The 18,028-nt window shown below is 42.6% G+C and overlaps 1 protein-coding gene across 8 annotated transcripts in view; it reads right to left on the bottom strand.

Annotated features, from left to right (window-relative positions):
• The window catches only part of IKZF3 (IKAROS family zinc finger 3), a 68,968-nt gene extending 54,042 nt beyond the window's left edge, over window positions 1–14,926 (bottom strand). For 3 of the 8 annotated variants that reach the window (XM_075911753.2, XM_075911752.2, XM_006117402.5), the window contains exon 1: window positions 14,697–14,881. In XM_075911753.2, coding sequence (XP_075767868.1) covers window positions 14,697–14,703 — 7 coding nt within the window. In that variant the 5' untranslated portion in view covers window positions 14,704–14,881. Of the gene's footprint in view, window positions 1–14,666 lie in introns of all 8 variants that reach the window. The other 5 variants (XM_075911756.2, XM_075911755.2, XM_075911754.2 and 2 more) reach the window with 5 other exon arrangements.
• Window positions 14,927–18,028: the final 3,102 nt, after the last annotated feature.

Genomic DNA, 18,028 nt, shown 5'->3' on the forward strand with positions numbered 1-18,028 from the left:
ACAATAAGGAAATTAATTTTGCCATATCAAACTTGTTTAAATAGGGATGTGAAACTAATTTTGTTTCTGAATCTCATTAAGATACTGGGGCAGAGATTTTTTTTTTTAAACTGATTTTTAAAAAGATGGGTTCCTAAGCCCGTGTTTAGGAAGATATATGTGTGGCATGATTTAAGTACTGAGTACTCAGTAGATCCCTTTGAACTCAGTGGGAGCTGCAAATTCTCAGTGCCTTTGAAAATGACTTAATTAGGTGTCTAAATGAACTCAGTAGCCTAGATGGTCATCAAATTTTATAAATTCTGACCCGTATAGATACATGTACTGCACTTTCTAGATGCCTGTACTGTCATGACAACTTACAAATGTGGTTGATACTACCTTTTTACTAGCAATATAGCTCCTGGATTCCTTCTCTTTCCTTCCCTATTTTTGTTTCTTTACTTTACCTATCAAAAAATCTTAAATTGTCTGTACATATAATCAAACAAGAGAAACCCAGAACACATAAAACTCATTCCTGACAGTTACATAACAGAAATACACATACTGTGGCAGTGAGGTGTTAACCACTACTGACATTTACCCCATAATTATCTCTCTTTACCACCACTGTTTATGGAACATTTTTGTGGTCTCTGCAACATCAAAATGTAAAGCTTTGGTAACTAAAAGGTAACTAAAAAGTAAAGATGCCTGGCATTGTGTGAGGTTATCCTAAAAGATCTGTGTGAATGTACTTTGCTGACAAGCCAAGCACAGTACAATTAAAAAGTCTTGTACCTACCTGATAAAGTTGCTAATTTTTTCGTATCTATTTCGGTCTACTTAATGCATGCATTTAGCTTTCATTTTTCAAATATTGTATCTATTGTACAGGCAGTCCCCGGGTTACGTACAAGATAGGGACTGTAGGTTTGTTCTTAAGTTGAATCTGTATGTAAGTCGGAACTGGCGTCCAGATTCAGCCGCTGCTGAAACTGACCGCCAGTTCTGACTTACATACAGATTCAACTTAAGAACCCCAAGCATCCCCAAGTCAGCTACTGCTGAAACTGATCAGTGGCTGATTCCAGGAAGCCTGGGGCAGAGCAACTCTGCCTCGGGCTTCCTGTAGTCAGCGCTGGTCAGTTTCAGCAGCGGCTGACTTGGGGACGCCTGGGGCAGAGCAGCTGGGGTGCTGCTGGGTTGCTCCAGTAGCACCGCTCCTGGGCGCTACTGGACCAACCCAGCAGCACCCCAGCTGCTCTGCCCCAGGTGTCCTGATTCAGCCGCTGCTGAAATTGACCAGCAGCGGCTGAATCAGGATGCCTGGGGCAGAGCAGCTGGGGTGCTGCCGGGTTGGTCCAGTAGTGCCCAGAGCGGCGCTGCAGGACCAACCGGCAGCACCCCAGCTGCTCTGCCCCAGGTGTCCTGATTCAGCCGCTGCTGAAATTGACCAGCAGCGGCTGAATCAGGATGCCTGGGGCAGAGCAGCTGGGGTGCTGCCGGGTTGGTCCAGTAGTGCCCAGAGCGGCGCTGCAGGACCAACCGGCAGCACCCCAGCTGCTCTGCCCCAGGGTCCACAACAAAAGCCTGGTCTGCTGGAGGGGGGGGGGGGCACTAGCTGTGCCCCCTCCCCCCCCCAGCAGACCAGAGACACCGGGAGCAAAGCCGCAGCGGCAGCGGGGTGCCGCGCCTCTGAGGCTTTGCTCTGGCAAAGCCTCAGAAGCGCGGGAACCTGCCGCTGCTGCGGCTTCGCTCCCGGTGCCCCTGGTCTGCTGGGGACCGTCTCCAGCAGACCAGGGGCACTGGGAGCAGCTTTTCTCGCCCCGGTGGTCGAGGTGGCGGATCGCTGCCTGCGAGCTCCGGGGCGAGAATGCTCCGTTCGTAAGTGCGGATCCGACATAAGTCGGATCCGCGTAAGTCAGGGACTGTCTGTATATGCGTATGCTCCCACTGTGGTTAAATAGTAATTAGCAGTAAACAGCAAGAAAATGTTGATCCTATTTAAGAGCGGGATTCTCAAAAGTATTCCTCAATGGGCTAACTGTGAAATACTTTGGCCCATCAATGGGAGCAGTTTGGCCATTATTGGGAGCAGTTTGGCCATTATTGAACACTTGTGAAAATATGGGGATGTACTAGCGTAGCTGATTAACCGATAAGCAAAAGCTTATCAGTTAATGCTGGAGACTACACGCATCCCGCCCCCGCCCCATACCAGTACATTTTTTAAGCAAGCTGGCCAGCAGCCCAGATCAGTCCTGGCTCGCGCCAGGTCTGGGACCTACCCCCACTGCGGCTCTGCATTTAAAGTGCACAAACAGCTAGTCAGGCATGCAGCCCGGCTCAGTTCCGGCTTGCGCCAGATCCGGAAGCTCAGCCCTGGATAGGGGCAGCTGCCAACCCACAGAGTTGCTTCTGTATCAGAGGCAGCAGCGCAGGGCAACAGGCAGCTGGTTCACGAGGGGAGCTGGTTTTTAAAATGGCTCCCCTGGCAGATCAGCTCCTGCCTAGCATCCCGCACTGCTGCCTCTGTATCAGAGTCAGCAGCAGAGGGGTAGGGGGCTCTTCAGCAGTGGGGCCAGAGCGTACTGTCTGCCAGTCCTGCCTCAGGGACTACTGAATAGTCGAGTAACCAATAAGAATTCATGAGGTTAATCAACTATTCAGTTAACCAATATTCAACATCCCAATTGAATTTTCCATCTTAAAATTAAATCAGCATGCCTATTTTCCTCTCAATTACATATATGTGGAATTTCCATAGTGTCTATTAGTAAAGGACCCAAAAATGCTTTTCAGACTTCTACAAGGCCTCTGAAACTCACTGTAAGTTAGGTAAATATTATTATACACATTTTACAAATGGGGGAAAATTTAGAGACAGAAAAAGTTAAGTGATTCATTCAAGATCAAACAGAAATTTAAAAACAGCACCAAAAAGTACAGGTTTTCTAGACAGATCATAGTATGTAAATATGTCTCCTAGACAGATCACAGTATGTAAATACGTCTCCATGAGATCCGTATACAAGAGCTAAATCAGAGATATTCATAAAGATAAATACATCATAATATAATTTCTAAACATAAAGAGAATTCTCTCTCTCGCACTCAATCTCTTCTCCCCCTCCCCCATTTAGCTGCTATGGGATGTCACAGCTCTGAAATCTAATTGAATACATTGTGAAGATTTATATGAAGTGCGATAATTTAGTAATATATTTTGGTTGTTAATCTCCTGAGTTAACTGTGATTAATTCAAAAATATTAATCATAGTCTTAATCACACTGTTAAGCAATAGAATGCCAATTGAAATTTAGTAAATATTTTGGATGTTTTTCTATGTTTTCAAATATATTGATTTTAGTTACAACACAGAATACAAAGAATACAGTGCTCTATATTATTATAAATATTAGCACTATAAGAATGACAAAAATATGATTTTGTAAAGTCACCTCATAAGTACTGTAGTGCAATCTCTTTAAATTTGTCAGTTGAACTTTCATGATAGATTTTGGGAGGGGGGGGGGTCAATTAGATGATGACTCAAAAACAAAGCAAAACTTTGGAGCATACAAGTCTACTCGGTCCTACTTGCCATTCAGACAATTGCGAAAACAAGTTTGTTTCTGTTTACAGGGCATAATGCTACTTGCTGCTTATTTACAATGTTATCTAAAAATGAGAATAGGAGAGCAAATGGCACTTCTGTAGTCAGCACTGCAAAGTATTTCATGCCAAATACGCTATAAATTCGTATGTCCCTTCATGTGTCAGACACCATTTCAGAGGACATGCTTCTTTGCTAAGGACTCTTAAAAAATGTGCAAAATATACTATGCTAATTAAATTTCTGACAGAACTCCTTGGGAGAGAACTGTAAGTCTCCTGCTCTGTTTTTCCCACATTCTGCCATATATTTCATGTTATAGAAGTGTCAGATTATGACCCAACACATGTTGCTTGTTTTAAGAACACTTTCACTGCACATTTGACTAAATACAAAGAAGGTGCCAATGTGAAATTTCTAAAGATAGTTACCACACTCAACCCAAGGTTTAATACTCTGAAGCGCCTTCCAAAATCTGAGAAGGACTAAGTGTGAAACATGCTTTCAGAAGTCTTTAAAGAGCAATACTGTGATGCAGAAGCTACAGAAGCCTGCATTTCTTTGGACTGTTACTGAATAGAACCAGTCATCAGCATGGACACATGTCTCTGGAATGGTGGTTGATGTATGAAGGGACATATGACTCTTAGGGGCATTTGGCATGTAAATATCATGTGACACTGGCTACAACAGTGCTATATGAATGTCTGTTCTCACTTTTGGGTAACAATGTAAACAAGGGTTACGTCTACACTGGCCCCTTCTTCGGAAGAGGCATGCTAATTTAGAACTTTGGAATAGGGAAATCCGCGGGGGATATTTGAATCCCCCGCGGATTTCCCTATTCCAAAGTTCTAAATTAGCATGCCTCTTCCGAAGAAAGGGCCAGTGTAGACGTAGCCAAGGTGCGTTATCTCCTGCAAATGTAAAACAAACTTGTTTGAGCAATTGGCTGAACAAGAAATAGGACAAAGAGAATTTATAGGCACTAAAGTTTTATATTGTGTAAAACAAAGCAATATTCAAAAATAAAACAATTCTACATTTGTAAATTCAACTTTCACAATAAAGAGATTTCACTACAGTACTTGCAATGCGGGAATTTAAAAACAAAAGAAATAATATTTATAAAGTGTAAATACTTGTTATAAAAATATAAACTAAGCACTGTACACATTATGTTCTGTGTTGTAACTGCAATCAATTTATTTGAAAATGTGGAAGACATCCAAAATATTCTATTATTAACAGCATGATTAATTTTAATCACTTAACAGCCCTAAAATATATATCTATTTGGACTGTGAGAATTTTGACCTCCTCCTTGTCACTTCTGATTCATTTATAATTTCTGAACAGTGTTGCCTGTTGCAAAAGAAAGTCTTCCAAAGTTAATATTTGAATGTGCAACTCAAGGAATAACTGCTCTTGAATCTCTATGTGCTTTCCTGAACTGGGGCCTGAATGAGAAGGAAAGCAATTCTGGAGAGGGGGAGTGTTTATGCTAATTTCTATAAAATAATGTTATACTTTTAATGGCTTTACAATAAATGCCCTGAAGGTTGCCTTTAAGGTATTTCATTTTGTATGAGCTTTTTTCCACTGAGATAGACAAGGTCAGTAAGGGTACGTCTACACTACAGCGCTAATTCGAACTAACTTAGTTCCAATTAGTTAATTCGAACTAAGCTAATTCGAACTAACGCGTCTAGAACTAAAAACTAGTTCGAATTAGCGTTTTGCTAATTCGAACTAGCATGTCCACATTAAGTGGACCCTGAACCGGGGTTAAGGCTGGCCGGAAGCAGTGCCGGCAGGGCATCAGAGGAGGACTTAGAGCGTGGAGATGCTGTCTCAGGCTAGCCGAGGGCTGCGCTTAAAGGGTCCCGACCCCCACCCCGGACAGACAGTCCTGGCTTGGAGTGCCCGGAGTACCCACACTGGGCACATCACAGCACTCGGCCATCAGACCGGCTGCACTTGTCGCAGGCTGCCATCTGGGGAGAGGGGACAATTGGGGGGCTGCAGGAGAGCTTCCACCCCCAGAAGCCCGCAGAGCCAGCCCAGTCCTCCCCATCGGGGGCTCGTACCCCATTCCTCCCTCACCTCCTTCCACTTACCCTTCCCTAGCCCCTCTTCTTGATGTACAAAATAAAGATAATGGAATCTGTCTTTATTGAACAAAACTGGGGGAGACTGGGAAAAGGAGGTGGGAGAGGGGAAGAGAGAGGCTGGGAAAGGGGAGGGCAACTAAAATGATCAGGGGTTGGGAACAGGTCCCATAGGAAGAGAGGCTAAAGAGACTAGGACTTTTCAGCTTAGAAAAGAGGAGACTGAGGGGGGATATGATAGAGGTCTATAAAAGCATGAGTGGTGTGGAGAAGGTGCATAAACAAAAGTTCTTTGTTAGTTCCCATAAAGAAGGACTAGAGGACACCAAAGGAAAGGAATGGGTAGCAGGCTTCAAACTAGTAACAGAAAGTTGTTCTTCACAAAGCAAAGAGTCAACCTGTGGAACTCCTTGCTGCAGGAGGCTGTGAAGGCTAGAACTAGAACAGAGTTTAAAGGGAAGTGAGATCAAGTCATGGAGGTTGGGTCCATGGAGTGCTATTAGCCAGGGGGTAGGAGTGGTGTCCCTGCCAAAGGTTTGTGGAAGGCTGGAGAGGGATGGCACGAGACAAATGGCTTGGTCACTGTCTTCGGTCCATCCCCTCCAGAGTCCCTAGGGTTGGCCGCTGTCGGCGGACAGGCTACTGGGCTAGATGGACCTTTGGTCTGACCCAGGATGGCTATTGTAAGCTCAGGGCTCAGGGTCGGGGGTCTCAGTGGATCCCCTTGATTTTCATGCACACCTGCTCCGGGTGGCCAGGCTGGCAGCTCTCCTGCCCTAGCTGGCCACTTTCCTGTGCCTAGTGCGGAGGTCGTGGACGAGGTCCATGATGTCCGCACTAGACCAGGTGGGTGCCCGCATCTTGTGGTCCCGGGCAAGCTCCCGTGAGGCGCCAGCCTGGTCCCGGGAAGAGGGGGAGGGCTGGGGGGCATCAGGTGGCTGGCTCGAGCCGTGCCAGGTGCAGGGTCTGCTATCTGGGTGCTGGCAGGCTTGCACCTGGCACGGGCACCGTAGCCAGCCTGTGCCCCTTTAAGGGGACCAGGGCCGGGAGAGGGGCATACGAGTTTCCCTGGTGTTGGCCAGAGTGGCCACCAGGGAAACCTGGGGAGGACTAGCCTCCCACTAGTTCGAATTAAGGGTCTACACAGCCCTTAATTCGAACTAGTAAGTTCGAACTAGGCTTAATCCTCGTGGAAAGAGGATTACCTAGTTCGAACTAAGCGCTCCGTTATTTCGAATTAAGTTCGAACTAACGCAGCGCTAGTGTAGCGCCTATGAAAGTTAGTTCGAACTAACGTCTGTTAGTTCGAACTAACTTTGTAGTGTAGACATACCCTAAGATAATATATTTTATTAAACTAGCTTGTGTTGGTGAGAGAGGCAGCTTTTGAGCTACACAAAGCTCCTCTTCAGGTCTAAGAAAAGGAATTCTAAGTATCACAACAAAATGCAGGATGGAACAGACTGTTTACTTATGGTGTACTAATTATTTATGGTGATTTCCCACCATTAGTTTTCTGACCCAAACATTTCACAAGCTACCTTATGTAATTTAATAAAAAAAAAAAAAGAAGAAGAGAGAGAGAGAGAGAGAGAGAGCGCGCGCGCTCCCCTTTTGGTCAAAGACTTTCAGAGAAGACATCTTCTGAAGAACAACCACCAAAGCCAGCTAGTATTTATCTTCATTCTCATTTCCCACTAATATCAAAATAACCACTTGCTCATCAACTAAATAGAAGGGCTAATATTAATTTCCTTCTCTGTTACTCTCTCACTTATGGAGCAACCATTTGCTGATCTGTTGGGTATAGTTCACATGCAGTATTGTTTGTTTGTTTTTTTGGGGGAGGAGGAGTACTTTTCCCACGTGTATTGTTTAGTTATTTCCATGCCTCTGGTTTCATCTCTAAGCCTTCATAGTTGAAAGGACAAATAAAATGTTGGGTTTAGCTACATGACATATGTTCTTAGCTTCTGATGGGCCTGATCCCAAGAAGAGCAAAATATCCACTTCTAAGAAGGCAGAAACTATCATTTACTACAAGCTTGTACAATACCTAAACAGATTGGGTACTATTGTGCTAAGGCACTTCCATGCTACCGCAATATGAATGCATTTGATTTTTGTCAAAATTTCAATACTAAAGAAAAAAATCTCTGCTATCTGCAAGATAGATCTCAGAAATACAGAAAGCTGTTTTTTCTATACTATAACATAGTGCTTAAAGACCCTCTCGAATTTTCACAAAAATGCATAGTACAGAATTTAGGGATGTAATAGTGTAACCATTTAAATGGTTAACCAATAAGCATGAGCTTATCTGTTACCATAACGATTACACACTGGCTCCTAGCCCCACTCTTGGGGAGCTGGCTCTCATCCTGCACTGCTGGCTCTGTATCAGAGCCTGCACGCAGGGCAGCAGATGGCTCCGTGGGAGCAGGACTGGGAGGTGGAAGTGGGGCCAGGAGTCAGTATGGGCTGGGAGTCAGCTTACAGAGTCAGCAGTGTGGGGTGGCAGCCGGCTTCCTAGGAGGGGAGTTAGTTCCTGCCTGCCACACCACCTGTGCACTGGCTGCCAGCCCCATGCCCCGGGAGCCAGCTGTGCTGCAGAATAAGCTTTATAATGCAGAGCCATAATGTGTAACCGTGTAACCACTAAGATTTTTTAACAGATACAGAGTTACCTAATTAACTGCTTTTTAACATCCCTAGTACAGATTTTCAGTTCTGCATGTCTTCTGCATTTTTTACAGCAAAGTATTAGAAAATAACATATTTTGACCAAATGTGGGTGAATTTACCTGGAGACAAAAGTCACATGTGTTATCTAAAACAGGTTGATCTTTAGACAAATGAAGGAGTACATCCTGTTTTATAATCTTGGAATAACTTAATATCACAGGTATCATTTGAAGTGTTCTAAAAAAGGAATCATTTAGAGTCATGTGATCTTACCCACCATTAAATTACATTTTTTAATTAGCACTATCCATGCTTTTTTCATTAGGAATATAAAAGGACTAGTATTTCCTTCTGACAATACCAGCTCAAATACATTGGCAATTAGCACAATTAATAATAAAAAATAGCTAATTCTCTGATTATTGTGTTCTCCAGTAACATTTTCAGTGTAATCATAAATTGTAAAATGCTAATTAGTTGTCCATTTTCATGTGATAGGAGATCCTTTTCAGAACCCTATTTTATCTGAAACCATCAAATATAGGAATAAAAACTAAATATTATAAATCTTAACACTTTAAGAATTTGTTTTTTTCAAAGCCTAATTTTATTATATTCAAATCATAGCCAAAGAAAAGGTGTTCAAATGCTCAACAAAAGACAGGTGTTCACTAGTTCATGCAATGCAACTTTTTCATATTTGTCTTGTATGATAATTACACACACTACATTTAGTTAGGATTCAAACTCGGTAAAAAAAATTTACATGCAAAAAATTAAATATTACTACAAATATTGGACTTGGAAATGAGTTTCACAGCTAAGACATTCGATTTGTCCTTTTCTCACACTATAATATCTTAAATATGAAGGCCAAAGTGCATATGACAGGCTTCTACCGTGATACTTATGGGAAACTCCTAGCTTTTAATAACTAGATAGAAGTTTAATAACTAGACCACTGCTATCATTTTTAATTATTTGCTTGCTTATACCTTCTAGCTGAACAAATAACTAGTTAATGTAACAAAATCAGGCTGTTTGGTACATAATCATATTTTTATCCAATCTGACAGAATAAAAAGACCTTAAAATGAGTGAAAAAGACTCCTTTCATGGACATGGGAGGACATCTGATTGGTATAAGGACTCTTCAGGGGCCAGACTCCCAGAAATAAACACAGTGGCTACGTCTAGATTGCATCCCTTTATCGTAAAAGGGATGCAAATTAGACGTATCACAATTGCTAATGAAGCGGGGATTTAAATCTCCCCCGCTTCATTAGCATAAAAATGGCTGCCACTTTTTTTCGGCACGGAGCTTTGCCGGAAAAAAGTGCCAGTCTAGACGCGGATTTTTCGGAAAATAAAGCCTTTTCCGAAAGATCCCTTATTTTAAGAGGGATAAGGGATCTTTCGGAAAAGGCGTTATTTTCCGAAAGATCCGTGACTAGACTGGCGCTTTTTTCCGGCAAAGCTCCGTGCCGAAAAAAAGCGGCAGCCATTTTTATGCTAATGAAGCAGGGGAGATTTAAATCCCCGCTTCATTAGCAACTGCGATACGTCTAATTTGCATCCCTTTTACGAAAAAGGGATGCAATCTAGACGTAGCCAGTGGGTAGATCAGGAACATGTTGGGGGTGTGGCTTCCTATATTATGGCAGCTATTTGCTCCTGAGGGCCCACAAATGCAAATTATAAATTAAAGCTACCTCGAACTGTCTTAAATTAGGGTTGATCTATGGCTACACTGTTTTTGTACTACTATATTGATTTAGAAACCAATATATCTAAAACAGTACAACTTCATAGTGTGGACACAGTTATACCACATAATGATATACGTTATTCAAATAATTAGCACTCATGTTGCACCTTAGTGACTAACAAATATATCATGAGTTTTCATGGGTAAAACCCACTTCATCAGATGAGGTGGAGTGGAAATTACAGAATCCAGAGTATATATAACAATAAAGCAGTTACCTATTAACTGTAGGAGTGTTAATGATGCTAATTGAGTCAGGCTGAATGAGTCCCATTCATAGCTTTTGATGGGTAAATGCAAATCTTAAAGGCAGAGAAATAGCCTAATGCATTAATTAATTAATATCTTTATTCAAGACAAAGTTGATAGTATCAAATTTGTAAATGAATTCCAGTTGCGCAGTTTCCCTCTGTAACCAGGTGATAATTCCTTGGTAGAAGAATGGTTACTTTTAAATTCATTATTGAATGTCCAGGAAAATTAAAATGTTCTCTAGAGGTTTATGCAGTCTACCATTCCTGATGTCTGATTTGTGTCCATTAATCCTTTGTTGCAGAGACTTTATGTATAGTACAATATAAGCACCTATACATGATATAAGCTATACCAGTATAGGTTGAACCTCTCTAGCCCAACACTCTCTGGTTCAGCAACATCTGCGGTCCAGCATGATTTAGTTAGCCAGATGTCCACTTATCATGGGTGTGTCCAAGTTTCCTGCGGTCCCATACAGTTTATTTACAGCCACCTGTCCTGGCTCTCAGTGTTCTCTGCTATTATTTAGCTCTAATTTACCCTTAAATGCCTTCTAAGAGTCCAGTACGCATTGGAAATGTTGGCAATGCTACTAGGCAATATTGACTTCCCGTGGTTCAGAAAATTCTCTGGTTCGGCAGTGGTCAGGTCTCAAGGATGCTGCACTAGATATGTTCAACCTATATAAGAACCTTTATATTGTATTCAATAATCTATAACCGTTCCATTCACTAAGGTGTATCAATACAAGCAACTTTAAAAATCTAGTACTAGGGATTTATACCATTTTAACTATATAGGTTTTAAACCCCTAATTATGGTGCTACAAAAACTGTCTGTCGACTGGCCTTTAAGCTCCCAGTGCAGGGACTGTCCCTTTACATGGATTTGTATAATGGTTTGCACAACAGAACCCGAGTCATGATTAGGGTCTTTGGTAAATACAGCAAAATAAATAAATGCATATATAATTTACATATTTTTTCTATTCACTAATACCATAGTCACTGCATAACTTTCAGGCATCGGTATCCATTCATCTGCACCAGGTTTTCATCAGACATTAGTCTTCTCTACAAGACCTTCCTTCAAGCCATTATGTTTTCTTCATATTTATCTTCAGATCTCCCTTCTCAGTAAAACATTTTGAGACAAATCCTTCCTTGTACCATGCAGATGTGCTAAGGGAAATGGACATAGGAAGCCTCTGTCCTCCATGAAAACAGTAAGACAGTATCTCTACTTAGGGCTCAGAAAAGTACAAGGAGTGGTTCACTTATATGTCTGCTAAGCTAGTCCTCATAAACTTTACTGGGACAGGAACTGCTAGCTAGGGTACATGGGAAAGGAGCAGCTCACTAAAGCATAGTTTGCATTTGGTGAGCAATGTTCATTTACAAAACAGAAGTAAAGTGCATCAGGTAATGAAGACTCACTCTTTCTGCCAGCACTGGAGCTGTCAAATAATACTTAGTCAAGGAATTTTGTTATATTTTAAAATACATTATTTTATGAATGTTTTATTCTATTATTTGACCAGCATACAGAGGCTATTGAATAACTTGTGAACATATTTAATTAACCATGCATTCAATTATTTGTGAGTTTTTCAATTAAATACATGAAGAATAATATATTTCTATTGGCCACACAACTCCAACCAGTAAAATGGTAAATGTGTGTTCTCTGTTTGCCTCCACCAGTTAAGGACAAGATTTTGCCTTCTTTATATTAGTATAGTACATTTGCCAGTGCAGCTGTAACTCAACATATCAAGAATGAAATCTTGGCCCCACTGCACGCAATTGAAGTTTTCCAGTTGACTTCAATGCAGTTCACATTTCACTACAAATACCTATTTCCATGGATTACCATTTACATTCTTTTGTATTTTCAGTTTTTAAAGACAATTATCGCTGCTATTATTGCATGTAATAGAGCAATTAAAACAATTTACTTTGCGGTGATATAATAAGCATAAGGAAACTGAAATAAAAACAGTCTAGGCCTCTGTCTGCATCAAGATCTACACTGTCCAATTTTTAAAACCAATAAGAGTCCTAATGCAAAAATCAGACTCTGTTACATATAGTATGTAATTTCTTTCGTCGCTCTTATATAATTTCCAATATTTTCCATATTCAAAACCACATTATGCTTCTAACAAGTGAACAAGAGAGACCCTATTAAATTTTCAAGTTTAAGTGCCTTATTTGGCATTGCAAATTTTAATAACTTCCTGAAGAACCCTCTTGACTCTCATTTTTTATTAAACATTATTTCTTTTCACCGTTTAGATTATATCAATGTTGTTCCTAGTGGTATTTTTCTCATAATATGAGAGACTAGCTAATATGGCATCAAAGCTCCTTCCCTTTCCAAGCATTTCTTTTTTTCTAGTAATTTTAATTCCATTTTTTAAATAATTGAGGCACCTCAAATTTAGAAATAATTTGTCATAACCAGAGTAGACTAAACTGATTGTTTTCTACCCTGGCTCTCTGCTAAAACCAGTATGAATTTTGAAAATTAACTTCAAAATGTGATAGTATTTATGCTTTTAATCTATAGATCCCGCAAAACAATGGTACTTTAATTTGGTCCTTTAACATTGTGCTAATATTACATCCTTCCCCATGGACTGTGCCTTGACATGATGGGAAGGCTTGAGTACTCCCATGACCCTGAGAACTAAGCTTGGCAGGAATATAACTGGCATAAATTAATTTTTTTATCTACATCTATTTTAAGTAATTGCCCTTGTGTGGCATGTAGGATATCTTTACTTTGTTTATTCATGCCAATACAGTAAATGCAAATATGTTAATCACATAGGATCGAATTCTGCAATCCTTATAAAATAAACTTTCATTAAACTTTCGCACTTGTTCATCTAAGGACTTCAGAATTTAAGCTCATAAACAGGAGGCTCAATCTGAAAAATCTTACTTTTCCAAATAATCTTCTTTACTCGTGTGAGTAAAATCTCATTGACTTCAGTGGGATTCCCTTGTTTTTCCTGTCCTTAAAAGAAAAAAGGTAAGACATCCCAGCCCCCCTGAAGTCAATGGTAAACCTCTATTGACTTCTAGGTGAAATCCTGTCTCCATTAAAGAGCAAAACTAGGATTTATAAAAGAAAATGTTAGTTGTTGTGTTCAAAGACGATACCGTGCAATTTTATTCTTCATAGCATCTTTCACATAAACTGCATGTAAAAACATAAGAAGTTTTAGTACACTCCAAATGCATTAAGTGAACTTCAGCGTATAGGATACCACATAAGATCCATTTGTGACATTAAATCTTGAACCATCAGTGTAGCAAGATAAAAATTTATTTGCAAGTTTTTAAAAAGACAAGCAAATTTTTAGAGAAAAAAAAATATACATCCCACAGATGTAAAGGCTTATCATTTCTTATCCTGAGACTGCTTATCATTTGCTGCATAAAAACATACAATCACAACTTGAACAAGGTAGAAAAATGAAATTGAGGATGCAAACTGCAATTAGGCCCATTCTTTCAAAGTATTCACAGGTATCAAGGTGTGACTTTCTGAATTGAGTCAGACTGTGTTTAAATTATGAGTTTCACTGAAGAACACAGCTCAAAAATCTTTCATTACAAGATTGGCTAGCCATAGCTAAAACAAGATTTTAATTTAACCTAAAACAAGGGGGTTTCCTCTCCAAGTGAGAGAGACTAGGCAGGGCTGATTTTATTGTCAGGTTTTTTAAGAGTGAGGACTTGAAATACTGTATTAATAATCTCTCTCAAATTACTAGAGAATGGAACTAATTGCAAAGGTTGTTAGCAATAGGAAGAAACAAAGTATTTGCTTGCTTTTAAACACTAGTGCTGCTGTATCCAAAATTAACCTGCAGCTTCTTTTGAACTGGGTGTGAAAATTGCATGCACTTTTTATAAGCGCAAAGAAACCCACAGGCCCTTAATTCGTTAAAACCATGAATATGAGCTGTCCTTAAACCAGGCTCTAAATCTAACTTTAACATACAGGTTGTGAAATTAAATCTAGAAAGCAGCTCGACTTGTTTCCTGTTTTATTCCAAGGCACGATTGGATTATTCCACCTATATGGATTGCAACCAGACTGCAGGAAGGGTAGCAAGAGGAGCACGTTTCAATGAACTGCGAGGTCAATCACGATTTATAAAATACTGCATTAATTACGATTAGAGCAACAACAAAAAACAACAGCGATCCCTGAGCCCGTGCACTGTACCGTTGTAAAAAGAGTGGAGACTCTTCTCACCTTCCATGCTGCAGTTCCGTATGCTCCCTACTCCACGTGCTGCTGCTGCTCCAGGGCTCTAGGATTCACAACTGCAACAGGCGGGAGATTCCCAGCAACTGGGCTTCCGCTCTGGAGAGAAGCTTGTGACATCAAGCATTTAAAGGGACAGGAACTGCTTTTCTATGTGATTAGAGCGGCGCCGGGTGGTGGTTTGACAATCTCGTGCAAAACTGCTGCGAGAACACAGAGCTCCCTTTAATGAGACTGTGCAAAATAATGTCCACCTCTGGCAGGAGAAATTGGTGCATTTCAGAATTAGCCATTGTGATCGTTAATGGATTCGTTTTAAAAGTCATTTCGTGTGATTGAAATATATTTAATCTCAGCACACAAAAATGCCTCCTCCACAGCCAAAATCTGTTGCCCGCAAGAAGTTATCTACAGTGATACGTTTCTGAGAGTTACTCTTTTAAGATCATACATTTTGATAGACAGAGGCAGTTGGACTAGTGCTAAGATAAATATTTAAAAGGCCATTAGGATTTTTAAAAAAGGCTTATTCTTAGTCCTGTTATCTGAGATTTATAAGCATCATAACGTTTTACTCTTCTCCAGCAGCCTTCATCCCAAAGTGCTTTGCAAACAACCTGTAGTACAGACAGGGCTGGACCGAGCCATTCCGGCGCCCTGGGCAGACAGTTTAACTGCGCCCCGGGTTGGGGGAGGGCGCATGTGCGCCCCTGCCCCCGTGCCAGCACGTAGGAGAGGGTGCATGCGCAGCCCCACTCCTGCCCGGCGTGTGGTGGAGGGCGCGCGGAGCTGGCGGCGGCAGGACGCACATGCTCTGCCCAGCCCAGCCCAGCTACCGCCGCTGGCACGCAGCCTGGGGCTGCCCGGGGCAGGCTGAGCCTGGCCATGGAGGGCCCCATGGCCGCGGGGGGAAGGGTGCTGCTGGCCAGTACTGTGGGGGTTAACGCAGCCCCTGCCCCGGGCGGCCGCTGCAGGGTGGCGGCTGGGAGCTGCTGCAGCCTGCAATCCGGGAGCCGGGCATGCGGCGCCTGATGGCAGCTATAAGGGGGTGCTGTGCACCCCTTACAGAGGCCATCAGGCACCCCCCAGAGGTTGGTGCCCTGGGCAGCTGCCCGACTAGCCCATGCCCTGAGTACAGAGGCATTGTAATGCAGCTATCTCGGTCCTACCTCACCAATCTGTGCTTGGGATGCTTCATAACAGTGCAGAGAAATGGGAAATTTTTGGTAAGGATATAAGGGCAAACACCGATAGTCACACAAAGCACCAATGGATCAAACAGTATCATGGCAAACCCTACTCCTGGAAAAAGGGTCACAACAAACTTCATGGATCTTTATCTGCAGAGATGGCTTTGTGATTGCCAAGTAAAGAAAGCAATGGACTGGAAGGGTCCCTTGGAGTATGTCTAGACTACATGCCTCTGGTAACAGAGGCATGTAGATTAGGCTGCCCGGCATAGGAAAATGAAGTGGCGATTTAAATAATCACCGCTTCATTTAAATTAAAATGGCTGCTGCGCTGAGCCGATCAGCTGTTTGTCGTCTCAGCGCGCTAGTCTGGACGCTCTGTGGTCGACATCAAAGGCATTTGTCAACCGCCCCGGTAAACCTCATCCCACGAGGCATAATGGGGCAGTCGACAAATGCCTTTGATGTCGACCACGGAGCGTCCAGACTAGCGCTGAGCCGACAAACAGCTGATCGGCTCAGCGCGGCAGCCATTTTAATTTAATAAACCCAGCTATGTGGCTGCTAAATCCTATTCCCCGGATTACATTGTCTCCCTGGAAGCCTCCCAAAAGTATATGATCCACCCTGGAGGTTTCACTGGTGGAACAGAGAATAAGGTATTGTGTGACTGCTCCTCTCCATGGCGCTAGAATGGAAAATTGGGATAGGTTGCTGAGGATGCACCCCTAAAATGAGGTTTCCTTTGCTATCAAGTCTTGATAGATACATATTTTTCTTAGTTCCAAGGGACTTGGTCCAGGAAAGTTTCTTCACATATACAATGTTATGATTCAAAACACATTTACTTTTAAAGCAGTGGGCCCACACTGATAAGCAAAAGCTATAGACTACACACATTTCTCCTCCCCCCCTCCCCCCCCCCGCCACAGTAAATTTTTTAGCAAGCTCGGCTCAGTCCTCCTTTGCTCTGGGTCCAGGACCTACCCCTGCTGCAGCTCTGCATTTAAAGTATATTAGGAGCCGGGAGGGCAGGCAGACCATCTCAGTTCCAGCTCGGACTGGGAGATCTGCCCCCCCCTCGGACTAGGAGATCTGCCCCCCCCCCCCCGGACAGGGGGTGCTGCCTCCCTACACTGCTACCTCTGTATCAGAGGCAGCAGTGTGGACGGTGGCAGCAGGCCGACAGTCTGTGAGGGGAGCTGTTTTTTAAACTGGCTCCCCTCGGACCAGCTCCTGCCTGGCACCCCATGCAGCTGCCTCTAAAACAGAGGCAGCAGCGCAGAGTGGCAGAGGGCTCCTTGGGAGTGGGGCTGGAGGGCACTGGCTGCCAGCTGGCCCCACCCTCAGGGACTATAGAATAGTCGAGTAACCAATAAGAATTCATGAGGTTAATAGACTATTCAATTCACCGATATTTAACATCCCTACCTGGTATTACTAAAATGACACGCATATAAAGAAAGGGCACATTGACAGGCCCGTATGCAGGAATTTCTGTGGGAGGGTGCTTTTTTTGTAAATGTGGACCACAAGGGTGTGAATGCATCCCCATGGTCCCCCAGGTGAGCAGGGAAATCAGCCCCAGCATTTCCCTGGCTAGTCAGAGTATGGGGAAGGGATGCTCAGACAGTGGGCTGCTCCTGCCTTCCCCTGGCCAGCCGGAACCTGCTTACTTGGGGGACCATGGGAAGGTGCTTTTGCGTATGGGGCTGGTGTCGATTGCACACAACATTGACTGTGAGACATCCAATCAAAGCTGCTATGATTCAATTGGCACACACTGCAAATTCTAGGCACACAAGCGCAGTTAAAACTAACCTATCCCAGGAGACCATCTTGATTACAACAATCTTGCAGCCCACTGAGATGAAGGAGGGCCACTCATGAGGCCCACTCACTAACCTAGGTTGCCAATTGCTGTTTTAAAGGAATGGCCAAAGAGCATTAAGGAGTTCCATATGTCCTACGCCTGACCTCATCTTTAATGAAAGCAGGCAGTCAGCAGATGCTACAGTTTCCAGCATATATGACTCATCTTGGTTCAGTTGAACTACTGTTGTCTATACGGTATATGCCTCCATATTAAATATAAGAGACGGATGCAATGTGTTCTTTTCAAGCAATTTG

This window comes from Pelodiscus sinensis, chromosome 29, assembly GCF_052426305.1.
Source record: "Pelodiscus sinensis isolate ZL-2025 chromosome 29, ASM5242630v1, whole genome shotgun sequence".
Classification (NCBI taxonomy): domain Eukaryota; kingdom Metazoa; phylum Chordata; order Testudines; family Trionychidae; genus Pelodiscus; species Pelodiscus sinensis.